Here is a 25,501-nt window from a genome sequence, read left to right as displayed (position 1 = left end):
TATCCATTTGGGAACTCTGTTGTGGGACAACAGAGCATCCTAGCGAGGAGCCTGGACCAAGAAGAATCAGTCCAAGTGGACTGAACAGCCAGGCCCTGCTGCTGCCTTGAGCTGTGGAGGGAGGAAGGAAGTGCTTCTGCATTACCTGTTCAGCACTAGCCAAAGCCCAGAGGAACAGAGAATGTCTGCTGTGATGTACGAGCCCTGGCACGTACAGGGAAGGGAGGAGAGGGTTTGCACTTCTCATAGAAGGATCCAGGACCCCTGTGAAGGCCCAAGGCACTCAGGCTGAGTTCAGGGGCTGGCAGTGCCTCTGCTGTATCTCTGACAACAGGAACAGCTCGGCCCTGGGGCTTAGTAACGCTTACGCACACAGGGCCCCTGCACGGAGAGGAGTGCTGGGGTGAAGCTGGGTGAGCTGAACACCCCAGGCACAGCAGGCAACTGCCCTCTGCTGAGCGGGGCAAAAGCCCTCCACAGTGCCTTTTGCACAGTCTGCTCTTAGGATGCAAGGGAAAAACATGCAGCTCTGGTCTTGGCTGGGTCCTGGCACTGGGAAACAAGGCATGAGGGTTTGGAGGGGGACACCAAAGCTGCACCCTCACCAGAGCTGGGTGGCTGCATGAGCCCCAAGCTGCAGAATCCATAGTGGTATGGCAGAACAGGGATATGCTGCAAACACAGCCCACTGCCTGCACAGCCATCCTGCAGCTCCCGCCTGGGAGCAGCAGCTGGAACACAGCACCAGCCTGTTCTGTGCTGGCCACTGGGATTTCTCACAACTCACGCTGCCACCTCCCGGCTGTGACAAACATGCTCCTTCACTGTGACACGTCTCGCAGCCTGACGCACTCCCCAGGCCAAGGCAAGGCTCAGAGGATCCCCTTCCCTAGGTGACAGCCTTGCAGTTTGGAAGGGGAAGACCTTGTGCAGGGCTCACAAACCCAGACGCATGAATTACGTATGTTACACACGGTGTCAGTGTCTGAAGGTCAAGTTGCTTTTATTGGGTTGCCACGTGTACTGATTGTGCTGCAGCTGCCCCCTCAGAACCTGCAGTCTCCACTGGAGCAAGGAGGGGAGGAGGATTCAGTACCTGCATCCTGCTGATCCCATCACCTCATTGCCCAGGTGTCAGTCCTTTCTCAGCTACATTTCAAAGCAGATTCCACTCCTCTCAGCCGCCGCAGACTGAGGACAGTGGGAATTGTCATAGTGGTTGTCCATGTGCTCCCTCTAGCATAGAGTTCTTCTCCAATGATGTGGCCAGCCACAGAAAGGAGAGATCTCATGAACTCTGCCGTGGAGTTGTCAGAGGATTCAAATCGGTGCTGACGACATAATCAGGAGGTACCTCCTCAGAGAAAGCCAGCATGCTGAGCTGAGCTCATGGTGTGGGAGGGTCCGAGTTGCTCTGGACATCACAGGGATGAAGAATGGAGAGAGCTGATGTTCTCGAGGGGCTTAAGCAGCACAGTACCAGCAGCTACGCTCTGGAGGGTGGGGGTGCTGAGCTGGTGAATCTGAAGAAGAGATGGCAGCTCTGGAGATTACATCTACATCCAACAACCCTCTTCCATTAACTCTCAATCCCATCTCTCTGCACTTCTGCCCAAGCTAGGGCAAACCCTTATGCTTTTCACTCAGGTCCCAATCTACTTTCCCCACCAGTGCCCACTCCCTCAACCTAACTAGATCCCACACCCCCTTGGACTATGAAAGTTTTGCTCCCTTTCTGCTGTCAGAGGCTGTGCTGCCTGCTCCTTGACCCTTTTCCCAAAGGACCATCCTTTTGCTAGGCTCTCCAGTGCTCAGGCCAACCATTCACCCACAGGGCCCTGCCCCAGAGCTGTATGAGGGTCTCAGGTCCACAGAAAGGCTGTACTGTTACCACCTCTGCCCTGTGGCTCAGGAGAAGCCAAGAGGGGGAGAGACTTTGGGAGTGGATTCTTCGTTTTGCACAGGCAGCCTTGGCATTGGAGTCAGCTAACCCACATGGTCTAGAAAATGGGCTGTGCTTCAGCCTGACATGTTAAGGACAGGTTCTGTCCCCCACCGAGCACAGATACACTCTGCTACCTTTGGGAGGTGTTGGAGGGCAGAGTAATGACCCTGGGCCGGGCCGTCAGCACCACCTCCCCACGACTGGCTTCGATCAGGATATTCTGCAGGGTGTTCTCCAGCAGCAGCTCCACAAGGTTCCCAACAGCTGGCTGACTAGAAGGACAGAAGTACAGCAGAGGACAGCTATCAGAAAGCAGATAAGGCAGGCTGCTCGCCGTGACTCCTGCGAGGAATCATCAGGCACAGCAGTGGAGCACACACTGTTTCCTACACGCTGAGACCAATGAACCACATACTTGAACAATGGGTTGCTGACCCTTGTCCCAGAACTGTCACCAGCTGGTGTCAGGCCCTGACCTTAGACAAAGCTGGGTTACTATAGTTTTACTGCCTTCTCCCTCCAAGCTGCTAATAGTGAATAATGCTTGTAGCTTGTAGCAGTGTACAAGGGAGCAGCCACAGCAAATGCAAGGTGATGGAATACTGCAGTGAAAATAAAAGGTAAGGTAAGCACATACTGCATCCTAATGTCTAATATGGCCTGGACTGCCTGAGAGTAAAGTGAACACCATTCACTACCAGCATCCTGGCATTGCCCACAGCTCAACCCCAGATACAGTAAACCTTCTCTACCCACAAATGGGAGAGGGTGGCTTGGTGGGCTAGCATCGACTTCCACTCAGACAACACATAATACACCAGCAGAAATGCTGCAGGGCTGAATGAAAAATGGATTTCTGGCTAGGCAGTGTGCTGCCATGGCTCTCTTGACTGTGCAGCTCTTGGCTTTTATGTGTGAGCTCTTCCTCACCTATTTATTATCTTCTTTACCATCGACTGCTTATGGTGTAAAGCCTCGCAAGACTCCAGCAAATCACTGGGAGAGGTTTCCTGACTCATTTCTTTCTGCTCTCCATCCTTCGCAAGGTCAAGATCTGAAGCAGAGGCCCTGGAGGGGATGGTGGAGCCCTGTCTACTGCCCTGGAGCTCTACTAATTTTGCACACCGGAACTGGGAGAAATATGGAATAGGCTCATCTTCGATTTTTCTCACTGACTTCTGGAAGTGGCCATCCTCCAAGAGGCTTCTAGGAAGAGGAAAATAAAGGATAAGTTCCAGCAAACTGGCTTTCTGTATGACCCAGAGGATTATTACAAGACACCACAAATCAGAGGAAATCACTGACTGATGTCAGTGTTTAGTCTGTACCTTCTTGCTTTCTGGGCCTAAGGGAAGCAGCAAGAGGGCTTGGTAGTCAGCAAAACTACTCTGTTTCCCCAGTGCTGGCTCTTTACACTTGCACAGCTCACAAACCAAATACATGTACCCCAATGCAGCCTGTTCCCAAGATCACAGTAGGTAGAGTTCCCTGGTTCCTGAGAACACTGAAAAAATGGGCTCAGCCCCTGGCTGGGGGGGAACCCCCTGCCTTGGCTGTCACTCCAGGGTCTGAGCTCATAGTCTGCAAGACAGCTTTTTGCAGGTGGATGCCCCATTCTGGCAACAAGAGTGCACAGATTCCTTCAGGATTAGCAGAGGGCTGACCATACTGCAATCACTCTCTGGAGTACAGGGGCTCCAAACCATGTGAGGGTGAAGGGACACACACCTGATGACACCTGTGAGTATGTCAGTCACCACCTCCATTTCTTGTTTAGAAGCAGCAGCCAGGGACAGCCGTTTGCTCTCTGTGTCCATCTTGTTTCTGTGCCTACTTCCATCCACCAATTTGCTTTCTGAGGGCTGCGTGCTGAAAGGGCTGAGAAAGGAGTTGTTCCATCAGTGACAGCACTACAGAACCAAACTCTCAAAGACCAGCACCCTCCTAGCACTGCAGCAGACGTCAGGCAAGCAGTGCAGGCAAGCAGGGGAGGGGAGGGAGCTCTAGCACTGCAGCAGACGTCAGGCAAGCAGGGGAGGGGAGGGAGTGGTCATATTTCTGACAGGAGCAGGGACACTGTATAAAAGAGCTCTGACAGTTGAGGTGGGCATATTTCTGACAGGAGCAGGGACACTGTACAAAAGAGGAACACTGAGCTCTGACAGTTGAGATGGAGAGAGAAACAGATCATGTCAGCTAATGCTGGGGACCTCTTACTTAATACTGAGGCACTGGAGAGGAGCAGAGTAGAGCACCAAGTTCAGTGCATATCAGAGCATGGGCAGCCCTGGCTCAGATGAAACTGCCAATCCAAAAAACTCTATCTCTTACCGGGACAAGAAGAATCTGGGAAAATCCAAGGCGAAGTTGCTGAGAAAGTCCTCAATAGCATAGGACCTGGCTGACACATCAAGGTGTAAGGACATGGGCGTGGGAGGCTCTGGTTTGACCCACACCTGGCTGGCGTCCTTGTCCCTCTCAGTGTGTCCAGGTGGCTGACTGGATGGAGGGTGGCTTTTAATAGGTGGTAATGTCTGTTGGAGAGAAAGAAATGGCAGGCATATAGTTGGTCCTCTCACCACAAGTAGGCTGGTGTAGGTTTGAGCACAGGCATGAGAGCTGAAAGCCCAGCAACCAGAGCCACCAGGTCCTGCGTGTCAAAAATGATCTTAGCACTGCACCACTGATAACAGGCAAGAGCAGCCACAGTGGAAGTCAGGTCTGCTCCCTTCTCACTGATCAGTGTGCCAGCCCCAAGTGTCAACAGGGTTTCAGGGTGTCCCTAAGGTACTCGGGGCTGTTGTTCTCCAATCCATCACTGTGGAAGCTCTTGCAAGCACACTGGGAGTGCTGCAGGAGAAGTGACATACATGGATGGAATGCATGGGGAAACTGTCCTCCCCCAAACCTGAAGGGAAACCAGGAACTGACTCCAGCCACACTACGTGGGTAAACTTGGGGTTGCATTACCAGCAGTCAGGCTGGGAGTTTCTTAGAGCAGTAGGCAGGATGCCTGGGCCAGAAGTACACCACAGAGAACTGGAGAAATCCTCAGGAACTGCAGGACTTCAGTGATCTTTGGGACACAGCTGTCCTGCCTCTGGAAATGAGGTTAGAAGCCTGCACTGCTCCTTACACAGACACAGCAGGCTCCAAATTATCACTAGAGGTTAAAACCCGAGAGGACTAAATGAAACTGTTTTTTACCTTTCTGCAGCCATCCTTATGCTCATCCAGTGAATGCTTTGACCTGCATCCCCGATCACACCACACAGCACAGGGAAAACTCCAAGCTAGAGTTGCCCTGGGCTGATTCCTTCACACAGAACAGTGCAAAGCATGCAAAGGCACTCATGGGGTCTCAGGAGCACTGCCACAGCCTCACTGCAGTAGCATTCCTGATCTAACAAGCTCCATCTCCTTGTTGCCTCAGTCCTCTCAGGCCCAGCCTCCCCTCAGCTCCCCTAAATCTTTCCACATCTTGGGCTAGCTTTGAGCCCTGTTATTCCCACAGCACATCCTGCTGGTGGCCACAGGCCACTGCTGGCTCTTCCTTTGGGCCCAGGTAGCTCTGCAGAGCACTCACTGGGACCTTGTTTCACACCTTCCCACCACTGCTGGAAAAGCTGTCTTACAGCAGTGCATACAGTTGTGCACTTGAGTGGAAACTAATGAACCAGGCAAACTGAGCTTTAAAGCTTTCTGCGTATTTAAACCAAGGCAGTTCCCTTCTGCAGCTTCTCCTGAGGAGCAGAGCACAGCTCTTCTTGAGGTGAGGGCAAAGTCTGCACCATGTTCTGCCAGGGTCCTGCTGCTTTCTGCTGTGGCACATATTCCATTGTGGCCCCAAAATAAAACCAGTACAGGTACCAATTGCCCTGTCTGTGTGCATTTTTTCTGCTTATTTGAAACCTTTCCTCTTTTCTCCAGTCATGGGTGAATGTTTGATGCCAATTTCAGTTCCCATTCACCTCAGCTGGAAAGTTACTGGCCAGAGAACACAGCCAGACAGTGTGATTCTTCTGCCTCCTCCAAACAGTCTGTCTCCCAAAGCCTTGAAGCTACAAATCCTGCTGTGCTCTCTGTCCAGACTCCCACACTGATATCCAGCATTTGCCTCTTTTCTAAAGCAGTCAGTTTGATTCTACCACGAGTGAGAGAGGCTTGACTTACCTTGTATTTCCTGATCACAGCTGAGGATTTAGAAAGACTTTCTGTTTCAGCAGAATCTGATAACCTCTGAAAAATGAAGTAAAATATTAAATAAATAAAAAGGGAAAGAAGAATTACCACGTGGGGAAGATACAGAACAGAACAAGACATTAGGATTTTTTTTAAACTTTGTGCCAGCTGAGAGTCAATGATCTCATCCTCCATTCTTCACTCAGACCACATTCTTACTGGTGGCTACACATTTCTCCTCCAGTGTTTATTCATGGTTAAAAATCCAAACACTGGTTTCCAGAGCCACTGGCTTTGTTTTTCCTAAGGCTTCTCATGCACTTCCAAATTTCAGATGGTCACTAGAAATTTCAGAGTTTGTAAGATGATTCTGGCTAGAAAACAAGATCTAATTTTCCTCTAACCACAGATCAGCTTTGAAGTGTTTAGCAGATCAGAGTCTCATGTCCTCTTGACAACTGCCTAGGTTTTCCTAAAGAATGCTCCTTGTCAACACTGGCTGCTGTTTCTTGAGCCAAGCTAAGCTGGTGCAAGGTTTTGAGAGCACTTACCACTGAAGGGGACGTTAGCTTCTTCTTGGGCTCAAGGTCCTTCTCTGTGATGGTGAATTCCACAGCCTGCCGCTCCTTCTCCTTTTCCCACTCGCGCAGGTCCCGCTCGTACTGAACCAGGGACTCCTGGATGTACACCTGGGAAACAAACCATAACTCAAGGGAGCAGGGCTAGAAAAGAGTTGCAAATAACAGTCCGTGGCTCAATCCATGCCTGTTTCTCCCCTTCAGGAGGTCCCAGGAAGAAACCCACTTGCTTTCCACATATTCCAGTGACAGAAAGAGATAAAAATAGTAGCATTTTAAGTCTCAGACAGAGATTATATACTCTCTTGCCAAAGAAAACCTGGAAAGTGTTGAGGGGACACTACTGCTGATCTGTGCCCCCAATAATATTAAAGCAGCAAGACTTGTTTTTTACAGATATCAAGTCTTTGGCATCCACTGAAAGCCATTCCCATTCAAACAATCACTTCCAGCAGCTGGGCTCCCCTCACAAAGCTATACATTGCACAATTACACTTCATCTAGTGAACCACACAGACAGACAGATGCTTAAAGCATCAGGAAGGATGAAGCAAGGTGTCTTCAGGAGTGAGAAGTATGTATCAAAGAAGGATTCCTTCAGCTGGAAGCAGCAGGAGTTCACTCCTGGGGTCAGCCATTTGGGAACCACAATAATATTCCCAGGTTAGGGCAATACACAGGTACCTCTTGAGTCTTACCTCACACACCAGATTTATTCTGCAGAAGTAGGGATTCCTTGTAGGTTGCAGTGTGATGAAGCAAGGGATACTCTCTCCAGGCTGCGCAACCCCTGACTCTGGAACAATCTCCAACACCTGGGTGAAGGGTGGGAGGAGGAGAACAAAATTAAATAAAAAATGAAAAAAAAAAACCAAACCCAGAGGAGCTGTTTCACTGTCCTGGGACCTTCCTGTGTGCTTTCTCTTCACAGGAAACACACCTCTCCTCAAAGGTATGTGGCATGAGAGAGATGCAGTTGATATATTCTAAGAACAAACATGGCCTTTGCTGGCAGACAGAGACCTGAGGTTTATTATCACATTTTGAAGTTCCAGCTTCATAAAACCTCACCAAAGTCTACGGATTTCCCTTCTGAATTCCTGTTGTTCCCCCTGTCCTAACCCTTGCCTTCACTTTTCCTTTCATCACCTAGTAGAAAGCCAATTCCCTGGAACTGAGTGTCTTGTTGAAAATGGAGCTGTAAGGTCCTTCCATGGCACAATAGCGATGGGCAGGAAGGTGTAGATCAAAGAGGACTCACCATTTCCTTACAGTTCATCTGCCAGGTAAACACCACTGCCTTGGTCTTCGAGATGTTGTTGAGAAAGACAAGTCGACAAGCTTTGGTGCAGTCTGGGATATTTCCAAGGCAAATCCTGTGATGGGACAAGGTGGCTGCCTGCAGGAAGCAAGGAAAAATCAGAAGGAACAACAGGGAAGGAAGATGGGGCCTAGCCATTGAGGAAGGGGAGTCATATAGTCATCTCTAAGTCACACTCATTTTTAATCCAGCAATTCACAGAAAATATTAACCAGGCATCTTTAATCTAGCAGCTTGAGAGAGTGTAACAATTCTCTCAAGTTTGCTCTCGTTACAGTGACTTCACATCAGAAGGCCAGCTGGGCTGCAGTGGGATTGAGTGAGCAATGAATATGACATAACACTGGTGCTGGACAGGAGAGGATCTCAGGAGCACAGAGGACCAGTAACATCCCAATTCTCTCTGCAGCACTTGCAGTCCAGTTCTTTTCCAGTTCTTCAGTTGAGAAACACGAGGTGTGTACTTGTGCAAAATCCCTATCAATCTGACTGTGAGTTTTAGGAAATAGATCCCTACTACACCTTGCTACTAGTATGCTACCAGTTTGTCCCATTCTCCAGGCACAATGCAATCTCTAATTAAGTACAGTTATCATTAGAGAAAGAAACTTGATTTCAGACAACAGAGCCTTGCAGAATGCCATCTTCATTGTCAGACTGAGGCAGTTTTCAATTATCTTCTCTTAGGAATATAATTGCCCTGCTGGAAGCAAGAGAGCACATGGAGCTGTGGCTGGCTCCAAGGAAGGCATGCTAATGTCACATTGGTTGAATCCTTTACCTGCCAGGAGAAAGCCTCTGCTGCTTCTGTGAAATGCTCATTCACTGTGCTTGGATCTGTGGGTGAGTTTAACAACAGACTGTCCAGGCTGGCAGGCCAGCTCCAGCCAGGACAGACAAGCTCCTGCTGAGCCAGCAGCAGGTCAAACAAGTGCATTCCTCTGCATATGCCTGAATAGGTGACCACCCTGCAGGTCAGCATTCAGGTTATGAATCACCTGAGTTTGGCTGGGAAATGGTGGCAGCCAAGCCCTGACAGAGCACAGCAGGAGTATAATGGTCTTTTTGAGAATGATTTAGGAAAGAAAAAGGTGTTGAAGCTGCACAGAAGAAAAGCAGCTGTGATGGAAGGTAACTTCTAAGAAAAAAATACATAACAAACCCAAACCCGTTTTTGTTCTAATGGCTATGGAAGTGACAAGCTGGAAGGAAGACACCTTTCAGCATCCATGAGTTAGGCTCTAGATCACCTGCTGGAAGGGAAAGGTCTTGTTCTGTCTCAAGGCAAATGAACTCTCCTGCAACACAGACTACTGCAAGATGGGGCCACTTGTATATCTCAGTCTCTCACACATTTCTGGACTGATCATATTGCTCATATCCCACACTTGAACTTACCTGCCCAGGCATAGTTAGCTTGGCAGAACCTGGAATGAGTGCAGAACAAAAAAATTGTCTGGATGTGGCAGCCTCTTCTACAACATTTGGATTGTAGCCTACTCCCTGGAAAGTAATCTGGGTCGAGTCACCCTCCAGGATTTGGATGAGAACATCAACCTGTCTCAGACAAGACAAAAGTTTTAAGTCCAGAGTCATATTTGGGAGAGATGTGCAATAAGCTAGCATACTTGCTAATGGCCTGGTCTAAATACACCCCGTGATGGATAAAGACAAATCCAGTCTCTTGCTCTTTCAGGCCTTGGCCTTTCCTGCTAGCCCAGCAAAGCTGGTTAAGTAGTCAATTAGCCAGTTACAGTATGAGATGGGTGGAGACTACATCGTGGAGCAAAGGCTGGAGTTTTAAAGTTAATTTATTTATTTATCCATGCATTCACCACAGACTGAAGCAACAAGCAGTGCTAGAGCTCTGGCCTTGCCTGCCTGCTGCAGCCCAGGACAGAGGTCTTTGGGAAGACTGTTTTCAGAAGTTTGCAGCAGCATACACTGCAATGATGGAAGACACTGACTTCAGTCTCTTTGGTGGGAATTTTTGGAGGCAAACAATGAACCACAAATCTGAACAGATACTAGTGATATCCCCAGTTACTGTTTGCACCTTGGAAAATATATACTGGGATGACTGTGGTTGTGGAAGATATCTCTTCTTGGGAAGAAAAAACTTATGAGACAAATTTATCTGCTCCATTTCCAGACCAGCCACTCATTTGCTCTCAAGACTCTGCTTCTTGGAGGCATAGGGCTCAATTCAGCTGTAGCATTACATTACAACGACCATAAAGAAACCTCAAGAATTTCAGGTCAACAACAGAATCTGTTTCTTTCAGTCAGGAGGAGGCTCTTACTGTGTACGTTTTAGCTTCCAGTGGTGAGAAGATCCACCCAATGTGCCCTGATTCACCAGGGGGGATTTCTCCTCTAGGAGTTAGGCAGGCAAACACAGGATGCTGAAAATTCTTCTCCTGTATCTTCACAATGTTGTCCAGCTGAACCTCAAATGTCACGGGCATGGAGCCACCATTGTAGAGTTTATAAATCTGAAGTGAGTCAGAAAGAGCAGTGCTTTTTATACCAAGTACAAGTTAAACTAGTTAACACCTCCCCAGGGGACGCTGATAAGCATTATTATTTAATTCATCAGCTTATCTCCTAAGAATAAGAAGACCTCATAGGGTCAAGATTTAACACCGAGGCTCTGATAGGCAGCTGTGCTGAAGGTTTATCACCACACATGTACATTGATAACCAAAGTGCCTCTCCAAATGGTGTCCTGCCAATTCACACTAGGGAAAAATTAATACAGATTAGCTAAAGGGATCATTGTAAAGCAGATCACCTAAAATGCAAAAGCACTTGTATTAAAGTGCTCTTAATTCAATTCAGACTTGTTCATTTTCCAAGTAAATTAGGCAGAACAGAATCAAAGCTGCTTTTTTGCTGAATAAGTGTTTAAGGAAGTTAAATTAATTTAATAAAAAAATAATTAGGGTTTATTTCCAGAGTACTTGGAGCATCTAGGCAAGCTTTCACTCAGATATAATGCAAGAGAGTAAGTGAACAGCCCAACATGCCTTATAAGCATTCTGATTAAAGAGTGAACACCAAATCTTGTCAAACTGCAGATGGTGAGAAGTACTTTCCCTGTTGCTGTCCCAGCAGCTATTTCCAAACTCTGCCTAGAACTATCCTCAGAGTTCTCCTGTGATGCTTCCCCATTTTCTGAGAAATGCCTCAGACACTGCCTGTCCGTGGGACACAGTAGTACCAGCTCCTTCCCTAGATTTGCTGCTGGCTTTGGCTCCTGCTGCTCACCTGTGTGGGGGGCTGGGAGCGTCCCACAGCAATGGGTGCGAAGACGTGCTTCGTGGATGCGAAGTGAACGTACCGCTGGTTGTGTTCCACTGTCACCCCGCTGAAGGTCAGCTGCAGTGGGAAGAAATGCAGTCACGTCCTCCAGGGCCTTGGTCCCATCACTAACAACTGCACAAGGACTCTGAAGTACTTTGCAAATGGAAGGCCACACAGTTACAAGCTTTAATTGGTAATATCAGGATAGCGTGTCCTAAGACAAAAATCAAGGAGATGGAGAACCTACTCCAGATTTTCTCTGAAAGGTTATCTTCTTTTATGAGAAAGACTGTACTTTTCTCTCTGCTATGCCAGCATCAGTGCTTGTCTGTGCAAGTGTATGGTGGAAATTCTCCATGAATTAAAATGTCCAGACTGTATATAGGAGAGTGTGCAGCTGTCACAGCCAAATACTTTGGAAAGACAGGATTTAGGTAAATAATGGCCTCTTCTTGGAAAGGATCATCTGGATGTCCTCTAGAGTGCTTCAAGAATGTGTCTAGCAGCCCAAAAGCTAGAAGTAAATCCAAAAGCCAGAAGATCCCAGCTGAACTTTAAGTGACCAAGTGATAATCAACAGTATCCTGTTGGCAAAGCAGCCCCCAGGCACTCCAAGCCAAGTGGAGAGATTTACAGAGCTATTTCACAGAAAGGATTTTGCATTCACACAGGCTCCTGCATTTTGAGAAAACCACAATCAGGCTGAAGATGCACTGATGATGCACTGTTTTCTGCAGGATCACTCCAAAGTACCCTGAGCTGTCTGCTTTGGGGTAGAGGCTGCAAAGCAGTCACCTAGTAATGTCTCTGCATGGGCCAACAGGAGTCAAGTTGCTGCAATTCACAGTAAGTTAAGTCTGAAGCATGGCTATTTTTCAAATAGATGTGTAAAAGACAAAGAGAATATTTGCAAAGATTGACACCTGCAAGAGATATTGTATCAGCTGCTTAAAAAAAGAGCAGAGAATGACAACTCCTTTTAAAAAGCCCATTCCAGTTCAGATCTATAAGCAAAATGCAGAGGGAGGAAGAACTAGAAATACAAAGTTAGCAAGGTCCCCCATGGGATCTTTTCAAAGCACTACATAAGTGTTCAGCCTCCTGAGAACCACAGCTTGCCAGATGAAGTGAAAGTAGGAGAAAGACAAAAGCTTTGCTTTCAAACTTCAAGGGAAAAAGGGATAGGAACCTCCCTGAGCTTTGGAAGTAAAACATTCATTTACATAACTTCAAACAAAAAGCCACCTTGCATTCCAACAGACCAGAACTGCTCAGGAAAAACTGTCATCAGATTCCATTTGAGACAGGATATGACATTCAGAGGATTATCAGTTAAACAGAGACAAATGGAGCAAAGTGAAGACTTGCTGCAATCAATTCTCCTTCTAGAGTGCATAGACTTCATCCCACAGTGAAGAATTAAGATCATAAGATGGATGCCAGGGTCCCCAGGGAGGAGAGCTGCTGGGAGAACACATGCTGCAGGTGATAACATCTCACAGTACCAAACTAGCAGCTATGAAGTGAAGTGCAAACACTCGCAGTTTATAAAACCTGTGTGCTCAGGGATTCTCCTTGGAATCTAGCCCTTCTCTCCAGGGAGGTCTGTGAACCAACCTACCTCAGCCTGCAACACATGCAGCTGGCTGGGCTTTTCCTACTAAAACTGCTGGGGGCCGCAAATTCTGCCTGGCCAAACAATCTCAGAGCTCTGAGAACAGGAAGTCTTACAGGTGAAGAGGCAAGGACAATCTGTGAAAGCATTAGGCAGTGGGAGGCCTTGTTTCCCTGCTGCACAAGGAATTGGAAACACACATATGTCTCCTTGTACAGCCAGGAAAAATTGCCAATAGGAAATTAGTTTGGGTCCTTCAGCGTACCTATAAATCACCAGAGGACTAAAAGTTGGCCACTGAATGAGGAAGAAATAACAGAGAAGAAGCTTCTCCTGAAAATTAAGTTGGGGAAACAGAGGAGCAGGAGGTCAAATTCTATCCATGTAGGTAAAGTCATCACAGAAGGGAATTCAAACCCAAAGGAAAAACAGGCATTGGCTTGCAGGTGGCTAACCACACAGCTCTGAAGCCAAATAATTTGGAATTTGACAGAGTAAACAAGCAATACCCCAGCCCAATGGGCTCCTCCTCTGTTTGTTGTTGCTTTCGGAAATTTCCAAAGTTTAACTTTTGGGGTGACATTACAGCATTTGCTCAAGGTTAACATATGCTTAAGGTTAGCATATGCTCTGCACATTTAACCAGAATCACAGGTGAGGATTTACTCAGCCCTGGAATATGAGGATATTTAGGGCAGTTTCTGGCCCAGGAGCTGGAAACTCTGTGCACTTCATGCCATGATGCAAGGAAAGCAGGCACACTGCGTTCAGTCCCTCAGCTGCCCTCTTTGCAGAAGAAGTTCTCCCATTCCTACTTTCTGATATCAGCAGCTCAGTAGTGGCACTGCATCTCTGCAGGTTGCAACCACCTGCACTGCTCCATGTCTCTGGACTGGTTTCTACAGCTCCTATTGCCAGAGCTCAAATGCACCAAGGGATCTTTTCATCCCCAGGGTATCCCACGCTTTTCTAGCCCTTTCTGCAGGGACAGCATGACAGAGGGTGGTGGCCTCTGGTAGCCACCAAAGCCACTGGCTATATGGCAGAGAGGATGTATGCCCTATAGGCTTCTGGTGCTCCAAAGCCTCTTCCCTCACTGGCCAACGGGTGACAGGCTCACAGTCATTCTCAGGACTGTGCCAGGCAGGCAGAGCACAGGGAGCCTGTCCAAGGGCTTTGAGGGAAGGCACAGTTAAGCCACTGTTTGAACAGCTTGGTCAAAGGGTTGGATTTTCAGCTGACAACAGTCCTGAAAGAAAAGAAAAATAAAAGAGATATGTGAACACAATGGTCTCATAGGAAACTTCAGAGACAGACAGGAAGGCTCAGCCGGGCATGAGTGGAGCCTGGCAGAGCACAAGGTGACTGACTCTAACTGACAGTTTGAGAGAGGGGGAGAGAGAAATTAGTTCCAAGCCTGAGGAGATGCTCAGGGAAAATACACCACAGATCAGCTCTGGGATGCCTTAGAAAGCAGCCAAGAAGGAAGAATGAGTAAGAATCTTCTCCATCATTGGTAGGAGAAATAAGTGGTTGGACAAAGGCTGCAGCCAACCAGGAACCCAGTATCTTCTGGGCTTAGGGAAGGAGCTGACCCTGTAACCCCAGGGGTGGAGGACGCTCTGCCACCCTGTGCATTCCCAGACTACCATCACAGCAGGTGATGGTGGTATGTTTGGAGAAAAGCACATTCCAGGGGGAGTTGTAGAGTATGGAGGGTTGATGAGACAGAGAAATTCAGGAAAGCAGCGTAGGAGAGAAGCAGGATGGACTGCAGATTTGAACTCCAGGAACTGCATGAAACAACTCAGAGTGGGGCAGATGAAATTAGGGGAGGCATGCACAGGAATCCTGACCATAGGTTACACCAGAGTGTGGAAAACATGCAGGGACTGGGAAGGCTGTTTTGGACTTGGCGTTGTCTTGAAGGAAGAAGCAATTCTGCACTAACACCATTAATAAATACAAAGGTAATAACAAATAAATAACAGTTCTCTTGATGAAGAATCCAGCAGATGCAATATCCAAGGGCCATTCTGCCAGTGCACTGCCCACATCACCCTGCGCTGGAACCACAAGTTTGTCAGGACATTGTTTTTATGTCTCTGCTTGGCCCTCTCTTACTGCCTGGCTAGTGCAAATTCCAGGGGAAGGCCACAGCCCTCTGTGCACTATGCAGATTCTGGGGAAAACACCTATTAATTCAGTTCCTACCTGCTGTTGTTCAGCAAATGGAAGGAAGAGACACCTGCTATCTTACCAGAATCTCATGGCCATAGGAAATCTTCAGCAGGACAGGGAGGCGATCAGTGCCAATGAAATCATGTCTAGCAGTGAAAGAGGAGAGAGAGGAAAACAGTAGAAATCAACCTTGTGCCCAGGATAATAGAGTCAGAGTCACACAGGACATTAGAGACAATTCACTTCCCAGCTAAAGAGTCACTGCTGCGTAAGGGCCGCGGGGAGGTGGGGGGGAACCCCGTGGTGTTTGGGTGGGAATGAGTGATACAATGTTGATTTTACTCATACACCTATTTAGGGACACAAGTTTTTAGGTCAACAAAATGCCAGAACTTCTCAGGTATGGTCTGCTTTGATAGGGGAAGCATTCAGCTTTCTTCACACCTTCTACAGGCACGCAAGGGCTAGCAGCTCTAGCTGATGACAAAAAAAATAGAATATCATTACATAATCAAAAGCACAGGAAGTGCAGCATCTTGTTCATCTCCTCAACTGTCAGGTCAAGGCAGACCGGTGTCCCCAGCATGTCACACTTTTGTGTGACATTTTTAATGTCTTTTTTTAAATGCCTTTTGCTCTGCAGTGCTGAAGGGCATTAAAACATTCTCCTGAGGAAGATCAGCTCTGTGGGGTCCAGAAACTGGACATGTTCAGGAACTTTTTACTTGTCCAGCCTCTGCTGAGGAACTTGTGATGAGGAAGGAAACTGGCATGAAAACTCAGACTGATGGCACGTGTTGTTCTGGCACACAGCATGAAGCTCTGAAGAACAGGTGCTTGTCATCACCTGTGTGAAAGCCGGACAGATTTCTCCTGCCCTGGAAGAAGTGTTCCTGACTTTGGGGAAACACTGAAGAGCTGGTTATCCTGAATTCTCATCTGGTGCAGCTCCTGGGGGGTAAAGTCAACATCTTCTGCCCAGCGCTCTATGTCCATCTTCTGATCAGAAGGAAACAAGAAGGCCCTAGGGAACCAATCAGCTGGTCAGCAACAAGCATATGCAACTTCCCCAGGGCTGTGGTCAGCATATCCCATCCAAACGGGCTCAGCCCAGCTGGCAGACACATCACATTTCATCAGGTGTGATCTGCATCTCCCTGCTTCCCCACCTAGACTCATCAACAGCTGCAGCTGTCCCTACAAAGCCCACTCTATTAATCTGCAAATTTCTCACAGCCCTTTGAGCACTTCCAGACCCCCCAAAAGAAGGCTGAGCTCCAGCGAGCACTGCTTACCAGTCCACAGGTACCACACCCTTGTTCTCCAGCAGAAGCATCACAATGGTAGGCTTTGAGCCTACTGGGGCAGACCCAAAGTCAAAATCCAGCAGGAGAGGGGTATACACTGGAGGGATCAAGCATGTGCTGGTCATAGGAGAGAAAGAAGATATTAAACTGAAACAGGAGGAAGGGTCATCAGGGTATGACAGGGTAAAGGTCATTCCACACGGGCTGTCTTATAATTCTTGTCTGACCTTATGTTCTTGACCCTTTTGAGAGAAAGGATACTGGGCATAAGGCAGACCCAATTTTCTTTTCAAAATCTTTTATGTATGTCTAATGAGAGTGAGTGATATAAGAGAGTCCTGCTTAGCCTGAAGTCTCTCTTTAGCTCCCCAGTATAAGGAAGTCACTGACATACTGGAGCAGGTCCAATGGAGGGCCACTAAAATGGCTAAGAGCTGGAGCACACTGGCCAAGCTGGATGGGGCTCTGAGCAACTTGGTCTAGTGGAAGGCATCCCTGCTCATGGCAGAAGGGTAGGAACTAGATTATGTTTAAGGTCCCTTCCAATCCAAACCATTCTATGATTACAAAGATGGGCAAAGGGACCTGGATTTGTTCAGCCTTATGAAGCAAGGGGTCAGGGATGGCAACTGCACAAGTTGCAATACAAGGTATTCTGATGAGAACTAAGAAAAAGGTTTTTACCATGTTAATGGTTAAACAGGAGCTCAGACAAGCTGTGGCTTCTCCATTCTCAGAGATATTCAGCACTGAACTGAATAAGGCCCTAGGCAATCTGATCTATATGTCCCTCCTTTGAGCAAGGGGCTACACCAGAGACTTCTGGAGGTCTATTGCAATTAAATTATTCTCTGTTTCTGTGGCTCCTTTCAAGGGAGCTTAAGCATAGAAGTGGAAGTGAGCAACTGCCTGCAGCAGTTAGGATGGAAAAAGAAGGTGCCACGCAGCAAGGAGCTACAACACATGCCAATAAGCCACAGCATCTCTGTCTGGCTCATGCAAGGGGCTCAAAGATCCACTGAGCCATTTCCTCATCTCACCTGTGCCTTGTGGGGACTTTGTAGGTGAGCTCGCCAGGAGTTGGGTCTCGCTCCAAGTATTCATTCAGTGTGTCCAAGGAGAAGAGCTTCCAGATGTGCATCTTGCTGTTTCCGCGGGCCGTCCCTATTGTACAAGCGTCTGTGATGCACAAGGTTGGGTACACGCCTGTTACTGCAATGCAGCAGAGGAACTGCTTCTTCTCTTTTGACTTTGCAAGACCTGCAGCTTGGCAGAGAAAGAAACACCAAGAAGTAGTCATGTACCATTAAGGGGCTGCTGCCTGGGTCATTTTGACAGCAGCGGAGAGGAAAGAGAACAACAAAAGAATGGGCATTGTACATAATCTTTTGTTTGGTAGCTTCTCAAAACCCCTAAACCACTGACTTCTAGTTGTACCTTGTCTTCTACATTTAGACATCACCAAAAGACTATGAATGTGATCCTTTTTAACAGTGCCTTTATACAATTTAGTTTTGCTCTACGTGAGAAAAACCTTTTTGGATTTAAATCTACAGCCTAAACATTTTATGAAGTGTCCCTTTGTTTTCACACTGAAAAATCATAAACAGTTATTTATATCTTGTGTTCCCCTTTCATTCATATGGCATAACATTTTTCACCTTCCAAGCTCAAAACTCCTTGTCTTGCTAGTCTCTTCTTTCACAAACACTGTCCCCCATCTCTGAACACCCCAAAACTTCCATCTCACCTCTGGGTGTGCAATTATCATATCTGATTCTCCAGGTGTAACGCAGCCGACGGGCTGGCCTTACTTTTACTCGTACAAAAGCTTTTGATCTTGCAGGAATTGTTCCTCTGGAGTGTTCCAGCTCTAGAGCTGTAGGATACAAGAGGTGGTATGAGCTCTTGGCATTACTGTGTCTTACACCACACATGTTGTGGCACACAGATCACTAAGTCTACCTGCGCTCTAGCCACTGCCACCCCTTGCCTAATAGTCAGGATTAGTTTCAATTGCTGAATTTGGGATTCCCAGACTACAACTGTAGGCAGCTCATTGGAGTACCCAGATTGCCTCTGGCCAGCAGAGAGCAGGGAACTTCCCAACTGGAGGTCCTCTAGAAAGGCAGCTAAGAGCTGAGCTCCGATATTTCTTCTGCTAAGGTCCTTTATTTAACTTCCTCCTCTTCTGGGAAATTGTATCTTATTTCAAGGTCTAGATTGGTCTAACTTCAATTGTCAGACTCTGGATAATGCTTTTTCCAGCAAGATAGAAAAGTCATGTCCTATGCAAAGGGGCAGACAACTTAAGGTTTGAGAGAATCAGTGCAAGCCAACCAGAAAGCAGTCCAACCTCCAAGTTAATTCTAGATTGGTTTTGGAGAAAAGAGGGGAAAACTAAGGTCCTGTCCCATGTTAATTCCTTTACAGTACCCAGTAGATCGCTGCAGACCTCCTCAGGGTCATGGGGCCCTGTGAAGAGTTGCTCCACAATGAGGATGTAATTCATAGTACAGATCCCATCATTTAGCAGTACAATGCTGTAGCTTTTTTGATCACCAACTAGAACATTTCCAAGGTCCACATACTGGTTTTGTGCCTGGAATACAAACCCGCCATGCTGAGGTCACTTTTACATGTCAAGCATAGTGGTTGAGTGCAGCCACCACCTATCTCACCACATGCTGATCCCTTGGCACGTGCAGTGCAGTGCAAAGGACTCCCTGCTTTGTGTAGGGCCTGGCATGCCCTGGGAGATAGAATTGTTAAGGTTAAGATCTCTAAGATCACTGAGTCCAACCATTGACCTCACACCGCCAATGCCACCACTAAACCATGTCCCTGAGTACCACATCTACAGTCTTTTAAAGACTTCCAAGAATGAAGACTTAACCACTTCATTGGGGAGCCCGTTCCAATAAGTGACAATCCCTTTCCTGAAGAAATTTTTCCAAGCATCCAATCTAAACCTCCCCGGTGCAATTTTAAGTCATTTACTCTTGCCTTATTGCTTATTACTCAGGAGAAGAGACCAACACCCACTTTGCTACAAACTCCTTCCAGATAGGTGAAGCACGATAAAATGTGGAACAGGTCTGCGAGGGACTTAATGCCTCCTCCAAATGCTTTCTCCTACTGTTTTTGGGCTGTTTGCTGGGAAGGATGTAGCACATTCAGGACTGTGAGAACACTAGCTGGCCAGCTGCACTTGGGTCAAGGCTGAGAGATTTTTGCTGGCCCTTTTGTGACTGCTTAACGAGTGCCCCTCTCTTCTGGCTAGTTGTGCACTCACATACAATTTATAATGACTAAGTACCTCGAAGATTTTATCACCCATCAATCAACATAACTGACATTGGACAATGACTTACAAAGTATTATTTTATTTACCTCTGGTTCATTAAGAAACCTGACTAAAAATGAAAGTGGCTGCACAGACCAGCAGATAACAGGAGGAAAGCCATGTGGAGATGCGCTGGCTATACCTCTTTAAAAGGTCCACTACACTTAGAAATCATAATAACAGCAAAACAAATGGAGAAGGAGAACAGACAGAATGAGAGGAGAGAACAGTGATTCCCAAGGAGCCAAATGGCTTGCTTGATTTAGTCTGGAGCAGAGCAATCCCAGAGGATTTGCTAAGGTCATTTTGAACTGGCAGCACATTTACAACATGTTGCCATTAGGCCACTAGAATGAGTACTGGCATTTACACTGAAACAGTGTCTGGGAATTTTGCTGTGAATCCTTATTGGCTGCCCCCAGTACAGATTGTGCAAAAAGGGAAAGTCCGAGACCCCCACCCCACCCTGGTCCCCCCTACTAGCACTCAGTGGGCCCTTGTTCCTTACCCTGATCGTGCCCAGTGCCCCTTCTCCAATGACCCGTAAGACATAATGGACATCTTTGGGAGACACAGGCTCTGGGCTTTTCCACTTCACAAACACCCTAGCTCGCAGCACGTACTTGGTGTCCTTCTCAGGAGTAAAAGTCCATGCCTGAGCCTGCAACCACAAGAGGGAAGAGTGCCCACAAGAGCTCCAGTCCAGAGATAAACCCAAATATCTCAACAGTTGCATTAAATGCACAGTCCCTTCCTCCATTACAGTTAACCTAGTTCTCTACAGACACACCACCTCTATCTCTGTCAAAGATTCACACTAGGAATGAACATCCAGATATTCAAGGCCAGGCTGAGGTTGTGCTGTAGAGAGCAAACCACAGCTTTGGTAGAACTTGAACTTACCATGGTTTCATAGGGCTGGAGGACCCCTGCAGTGGGGCTAACAGACAGGATCTTACTGTCTGACTGTTGGATCTTCCATGTGAAATCTATGGGTAGCCTTGTGCAGTTTTTAATGGTGTACATTCGTGTAGAGGAGGTCCCTATATGGAGAGGCTTGAAGTAGAGAATTCCATCACCTTCTAAGAGCAAAAGAAGGGACTGGCCACAACTCTGGAGAACAATCTCCTATGGAATTAAGAGAAAAAGTAACAGATACTAGCTAGAAGTCTCAACTACCTGTGGAGGAGCCTTGCAAAGATGTTGCTCCTTCCGAGAGAAAAGCAAGAACAATCTGGATCTTAATTAGGAGGGGAAGGGCTTTAGGCTGTGCTGTGAAGTTGGGCCTTTAGCATAATACAGTGTATTCCAAGAGATGGAAATTCAAGGAACAAGGGGTACAGGATGTTTGGCACCACAAAGACCTTCTTTCTGCAATGTTGACTCCATATTAAATTTTGAAAATATTCTTTCATTCCTATTTCCAAAGAGAAAAATCTAAACTAACCATTAGGAGACATAATAAGCATCCCAGTGCAAGTCACTATGAAAAGGGATGACTACAAGGGAACAAAACTTTGCTCACCATCTCTCACTTCCCTCTCCTTACCTTGGTGTATGCAGGATAAGAGTTCAGCTCCAAAGGCAGGACATGCTGCTGCAAGACTGTGTTAACTGGGTGAGTGGAGAGCAAGAAGATCTGGTGGCCTCCTGGAATGACGTGTCCTAAGCTGGGCTTCACCAAAACAGAGGGACAGGCAGTTTGGTTCACACTGAAGGTTATCAAAGAGGTGCTCGTGTTGGACAACAGCATGCTGCAGTGGGTATCATGGTCACAAACCACAGGAGGAAAACTCTGGTAGAGACAAGCAAAAAGGGTTACTTTCACTGGGTTTAAAAAACAGCTTAAAGAAAATATTTTCACTATATTAAATTCCAGTTTCCAATAAGCACTATCCTGAGTCTATGGAGAACTTTCTAACTGCTTCTTTTCAAGGAAAGAAATTAAAACACCTAAGGGTACACAAATTATGGTCTTTTCCCTTCCCACAGTGGCCCTCATGGGCTCATGGGACTAGTGAACCTATTTTCCACCATGCCATGCTTTATGCCCATCCATTAAGTGAGCTGCTTGCTGGTGCCTGAAGTTTCTGTGTGCATAGTGACATCCTGGATGAAGAATTCAGGCAGGCTAGAATTTGCTCTACTTCATGCACATCAAATAAAGGCTGCATGGCCAAGATTAGCTGAGGAGATTTCTCAAGACTATTCTTATGTCTTAGGATCAGTTTTCACTTTACCTCATAGAAAAAATACCTTACTGTGCTACAGAAACAGCAGGAAGACAGAGAGAGAACCTTCCCCTCTATCTTACAACCACTTCTCTTTCATAAGTGAGGATTCTGTTTGCCCAAGTGCATGCAGTTCTTGAGGCTCCTAGGAGGGGATTGAATACCCTTGTTAGTGCCTAGGTCCACCTAAACAGAAAAGAAGGTGATCCCAACAGCTTTTCCCTCAGAGCTAATGAGATGGTTAGTACAGCTGACATGGTGGAGGCTGGCAAGCTAATGCAGGAGAAACAGTACACAAGTCTTGTACCACAGCAGGAGCCTCCACACCATCAGAAACCACCAAAGACACATCTCAGTGCAATGGGAGACAAAGTAAAGAATTCAGAACAGTGAGTGTCTCTGCAAAGATCCAAAGGTGAACCAGTTACACACTTTGGGAATATCCAGGATGTACTGTGGAATCATGTGCTCCTGTTTTGCTTCATATGTGTGTGCTCTCAGCCTCACAGTCAGGCACCACGACGGACAGATGGTGGCATCATTCTCAATGTTGTTGTAGTGTCTCATCACCTGCAGACACACAAGGGACAACACAATGTGTGCAGGAAGGGAGTGTGGCAAGGTGCCTTCACAGAATCACAGATTAGTCTGAGTTGGAAGAGACCAAGTGCACATACTACCTCAAGCAGCTGCTTGTTCAGTGACATCCCTGGGGCTAAGGAATTGACATTTTCAGGGAAGAACGACTGACTAGTGCCAGATGAGAAACAAAGAGAGAGAAACTGGCAAATGCTAAGTTTCACTTACCAGGACATTTCTGGGAGCTAAGTCTCCTGTAATTGCAGACTCTGTAACATGAATGCCACATCACTTGGGAGAAGAGAGACAGCGCCCTCAGCAGCTTTACTTGTGGAGGGCCAGACACAAAGAACAAGTTCTTGCCCATCACCCAGGCCACAATAACCATTCTTGTGCAGGCTCAGATCTATACCAATAGTGCAATAATTCATAGTAATTCCTCCTTCAGTGAGGTGTACCATGCTTCATGTTTCCTAGGGTAAAAGCAAATCTACCTGTGCATGTACATGAGCTGTGAATTGTTCTGCCATTTTTCTGCCAGGACACAGGTGAAAGAGAAACTTTAACCCAACAGTGTATCAAAACAGTGGCCAAAAGCGTTAATAGAGGTGCTAGTTTTTCAAATTCAAAATTAAGGGTTTAAGCTGAAAATACTCCCACGAAATACTTTATTCTGCAAAAAGTTGCTTGCTAGGTCATCTCTAGTCTTAGTAATTCCTACTAACCTTATAAACAGCAAAACCTTCCAGCTCTGCTGCATAAAGACTGCTGACCTGAGTAGGCCTGAAAAATACATGGAAAGTTGAAGACTTCAGTGGTAGCATGTCACAGATTTCAGGGCGCACTTGGAAGGCACTGCCATCACTTGGAGTCCAGGCAACAATGATACTTCCTTTGGTGTGGTTGGTCACACAGAGAGAAAGAGATTTTGCCTCGTGTAGTGGCATGCAGCATCCAAAATCATACTCCCTGGGGCTGACACTAACATGAGCAGGAAACAAGGCCAGCTCGCTGCTTACACCATCGAAGAAATACTCAGCCATGGCATTGGGTTCAAAGTATTCCTTGGGCGGCTGGTCCTCAGAAATCTACAGGATGGAAATATCTCAGTGTGAGTACAGAAAATATGCCCGTGGGAGACACCAGGTGCTGACTGCCTTCATGAGCAAGAGGGCACTTCAGCAAGATGCACTTCAGCAAGAGTTCCTAGGACAGCTCAAAGTCGAGGCTTAAAGGAGGCTTCTGTTTGTAAGCCTCAGTCTGAAATGAAAGAGGAAGCAAAAAACGACCCCATGATTGAGTTAAAGCCAGAAAGAAGCTTTGTGGCTGATATAGGGTAAAAGCCAGCTGACAAAGATAGCATTGGTGTGTACTGGAAGATCAATAGCAGAAATACTAAAGAAAACAGCCTGGCACTTGCAAGCCCTTCTAGATCTGTCTTCTGTACACAGATACCCAGCACATAGAGAGAAGAGCTGAAAGTGTCTTAGATTCCAGTGAGGGCAGCTCATACCTCAGGGGGCAGCATGAGGGCTCCCTTTTCATCCATCTGCAATTTCCCATCCTTCAGCATTTCACCCAGGATATCAGGGGGGTAGAAGGTCAGTCCCCTCACCATGTTGGTTCGGTACCAGGAGAGGTGTCTTTTCTGAAGGGTGGCTGGCTTAGCTGTGTCTGAATGGCAGGTACCAAAAAAGTCCACATACAGGGGCTCCTGGGAAAACACAAGACAGGATAATAAGAAATAAACTGTCCTGTGATTGCTTTGAGAGTTTCACCATACCAGTATCTCACGTCCAAAACCATGCTGGGAAAGGCTTAGCATCTGCAGTTTTAGGCTACCATTTACTTTATGCCTCAATGTGAGACAAGAACTTTCTTGAAACTGGAGTGAAAATTGAAGGCACTCAGTGCACAGCTATGCAGCTAAAGTTAGGAGAGAGACCTTCACAGACAAGAGCCACAGAGGATGCACCTCACTCTATCCACAGGCATTACTGACTGTCCACATCCTAGTGCTGATAGGAACCTGCACCATGGGGATTCTGCTTAACAAGAGTCCAGGTCCTGCACTTGGGTCACAATAACCCCAGGCAGCATTACAGGCTTAGGGCAGAGTGGTTGGAAAGCTGTTCATCAGAAAAGCACCTGTGGGTATGGCTGACAACAGCTGAACATGAGCCAGTGTATGCCTGGGTGGCCAAGAAGGTCAAGGGCATCCTGGCTTGTATCAAAAATAGTGTGGCCAGCAGGACTAGGGCAGTGATTGTCCCCCTGTACTCAGCCATTGTGAGACTGTGACTTGACTACTATGTTCATTTTTGCACCCCTCAGTACAAGAAAAACATTGAGGAGCTGAAGCATGTCCAGAGAAGGGCAATGAAGCTGGTGAGGGGTCTGGAGCACAAGTCTTATGAGGAATGGCAGAGGGAGTTGGGGGTGTTTAGCCTGAAAAAAAAAAAAGGCTCATGGGGCATTTTATTGCTCTCTACAGCTACCTGAAAGGAGGGTGTAGCTATGTGGGGGCTGGTCTCTTCTCCCAGGTAAGATGTGATAGGACAAGAGGAAATGACAAGTTGTGTTTGGGCAGTGGTTAGATTGGATAATGGGAAAAATTTGTTCACCAAAATGGTTGTCACCCCAGGCTCCCCAGGGATGTAGTTAAATCATCATCCTTGGAGGTATTTAAAAGACATGCAGATGTGGCACTTGGGGACATGTTTAGTGGTGTACGTGGCAGTGCTGAGTTAATGGGTTAACTCAATGATCTTAGAAGTCCTTTCCAATCTTAATGATTCTATGATAGCTATCAATGAAAATGCAGTGGGAAGAGATTTGCAGGGACTACTAAGTGAGACAGGCCAGTCCTGCTGGATTACACTGAAGATGCCCCTAAAGTATCACAGCAAT

At 47.0% G+C, this 25,501-nt stretch overlaps 1 protein-coding gene across 2 annotated transcripts in view; it reads right to left on the bottom strand.

The window, feature by feature from the left end:
• Nucleotides 1-583: 583 nt before the first annotated feature.
• Nucleotides 584-25,501, bottom strand: part of CFAP65 (cilia and flagella associated protein 65) — a 32,534-nt gene continuing 7,616 nt past the window's right edge. The window contains exons 10-33 of one of the 2 annotated variants that reach the window (XM_039697199.1): nt 24,105-24,305; nt 23,317-23,679; nt 22,445-22,582; nt 21,331-21,576; nt 20,685-20,909; nt 20,290-20,442; nt 18,872-19,037; nt 18,186-18,314; nt 17,476-17,701; nt 16,424-16,552; nt 15,976-16,152; nt 15,208-15,274; nt 11,297-11,407; nt 10,330-10,521; nt 9,425-9,583; nt 7,967-8,104; nt 7,404-7,520; nt 6,679-6,816; nt 6,119-6,184; nt 4,277-4,479; nt 3,674-3,823; nt 2,876-3,151; nt 2,080-2,217; nt 584-1,523 (exon numbers count right to left, since the gene is read on the bottom strand). In XM_039697199.1, coding sequence (XP_039553133.1) covers nt 1,487-1,523; nt 2,080-2,217; nt 2,876-3,151; nt 3,674-3,823; nt 4,277-4,479; nt 6,119-6,184; nt 6,679-6,816; nt 7,404-7,520; nt 7,967-8,104; nt 9,425-9,583; nt 10,330-10,521; nt 11,297-11,407; nt 15,208-15,274; nt 15,976-16,152; nt 16,424-16,552; nt 17,476-17,701; nt 18,186-18,314; nt 18,872-19,037; nt 20,290-20,442; nt 20,685-20,909; nt 21,331-21,576; nt 22,445-22,582; nt 23,317-23,679; nt 24,105-24,305 — 3,945 coding nt within the window. In that variant the 3' untranslated portion in view covers nt 584-1,486. The remainder of the gene's footprint in view (nt 1,524-2,079; nt 2,218-2,875; nt 3,152-3,673; nt 3,824-4,276; nt 4,480-6,118; nt 6,185-6,678; nt 6,817-7,403; nt 7,521-7,966; nt 8,105-9,424; nt 9,584-10,329; nt 10,522-11,296; nt 11,408-15,207; nt 15,275-15,975; nt 16,153-16,423; nt 16,553-17,475; nt 17,702-18,185; nt 18,315-18,871; nt 19,038-20,289; nt 20,443-20,684; nt 20,910-21,330; nt 21,577-22,444; nt 22,583-23,316; nt 23,680-24,104; nt 24,306-25,501) is intronic. The other variant, XM_039697206.1, reaches the window with a different exon arrangement.

This window comes from Passer montanus, unplaced genomic scaffold, assembly GCF_014805655.1.
Source record: "Passer montanus isolate IOZ18808 unplaced genomic scaffold, ASM1480565v1 scaffold1, whole genome shotgun sequence".
NCBI classification, from domain to species: domain Eukaryota; kingdom Metazoa; phylum Chordata; class Aves; order Passeriformes; family Passeridae; genus Passer; species Passer montanus.
Note: the sequence above shows the minus strand (reverse complement) of the source record. Positions and strands in the feature narration are given on the sequence as shown.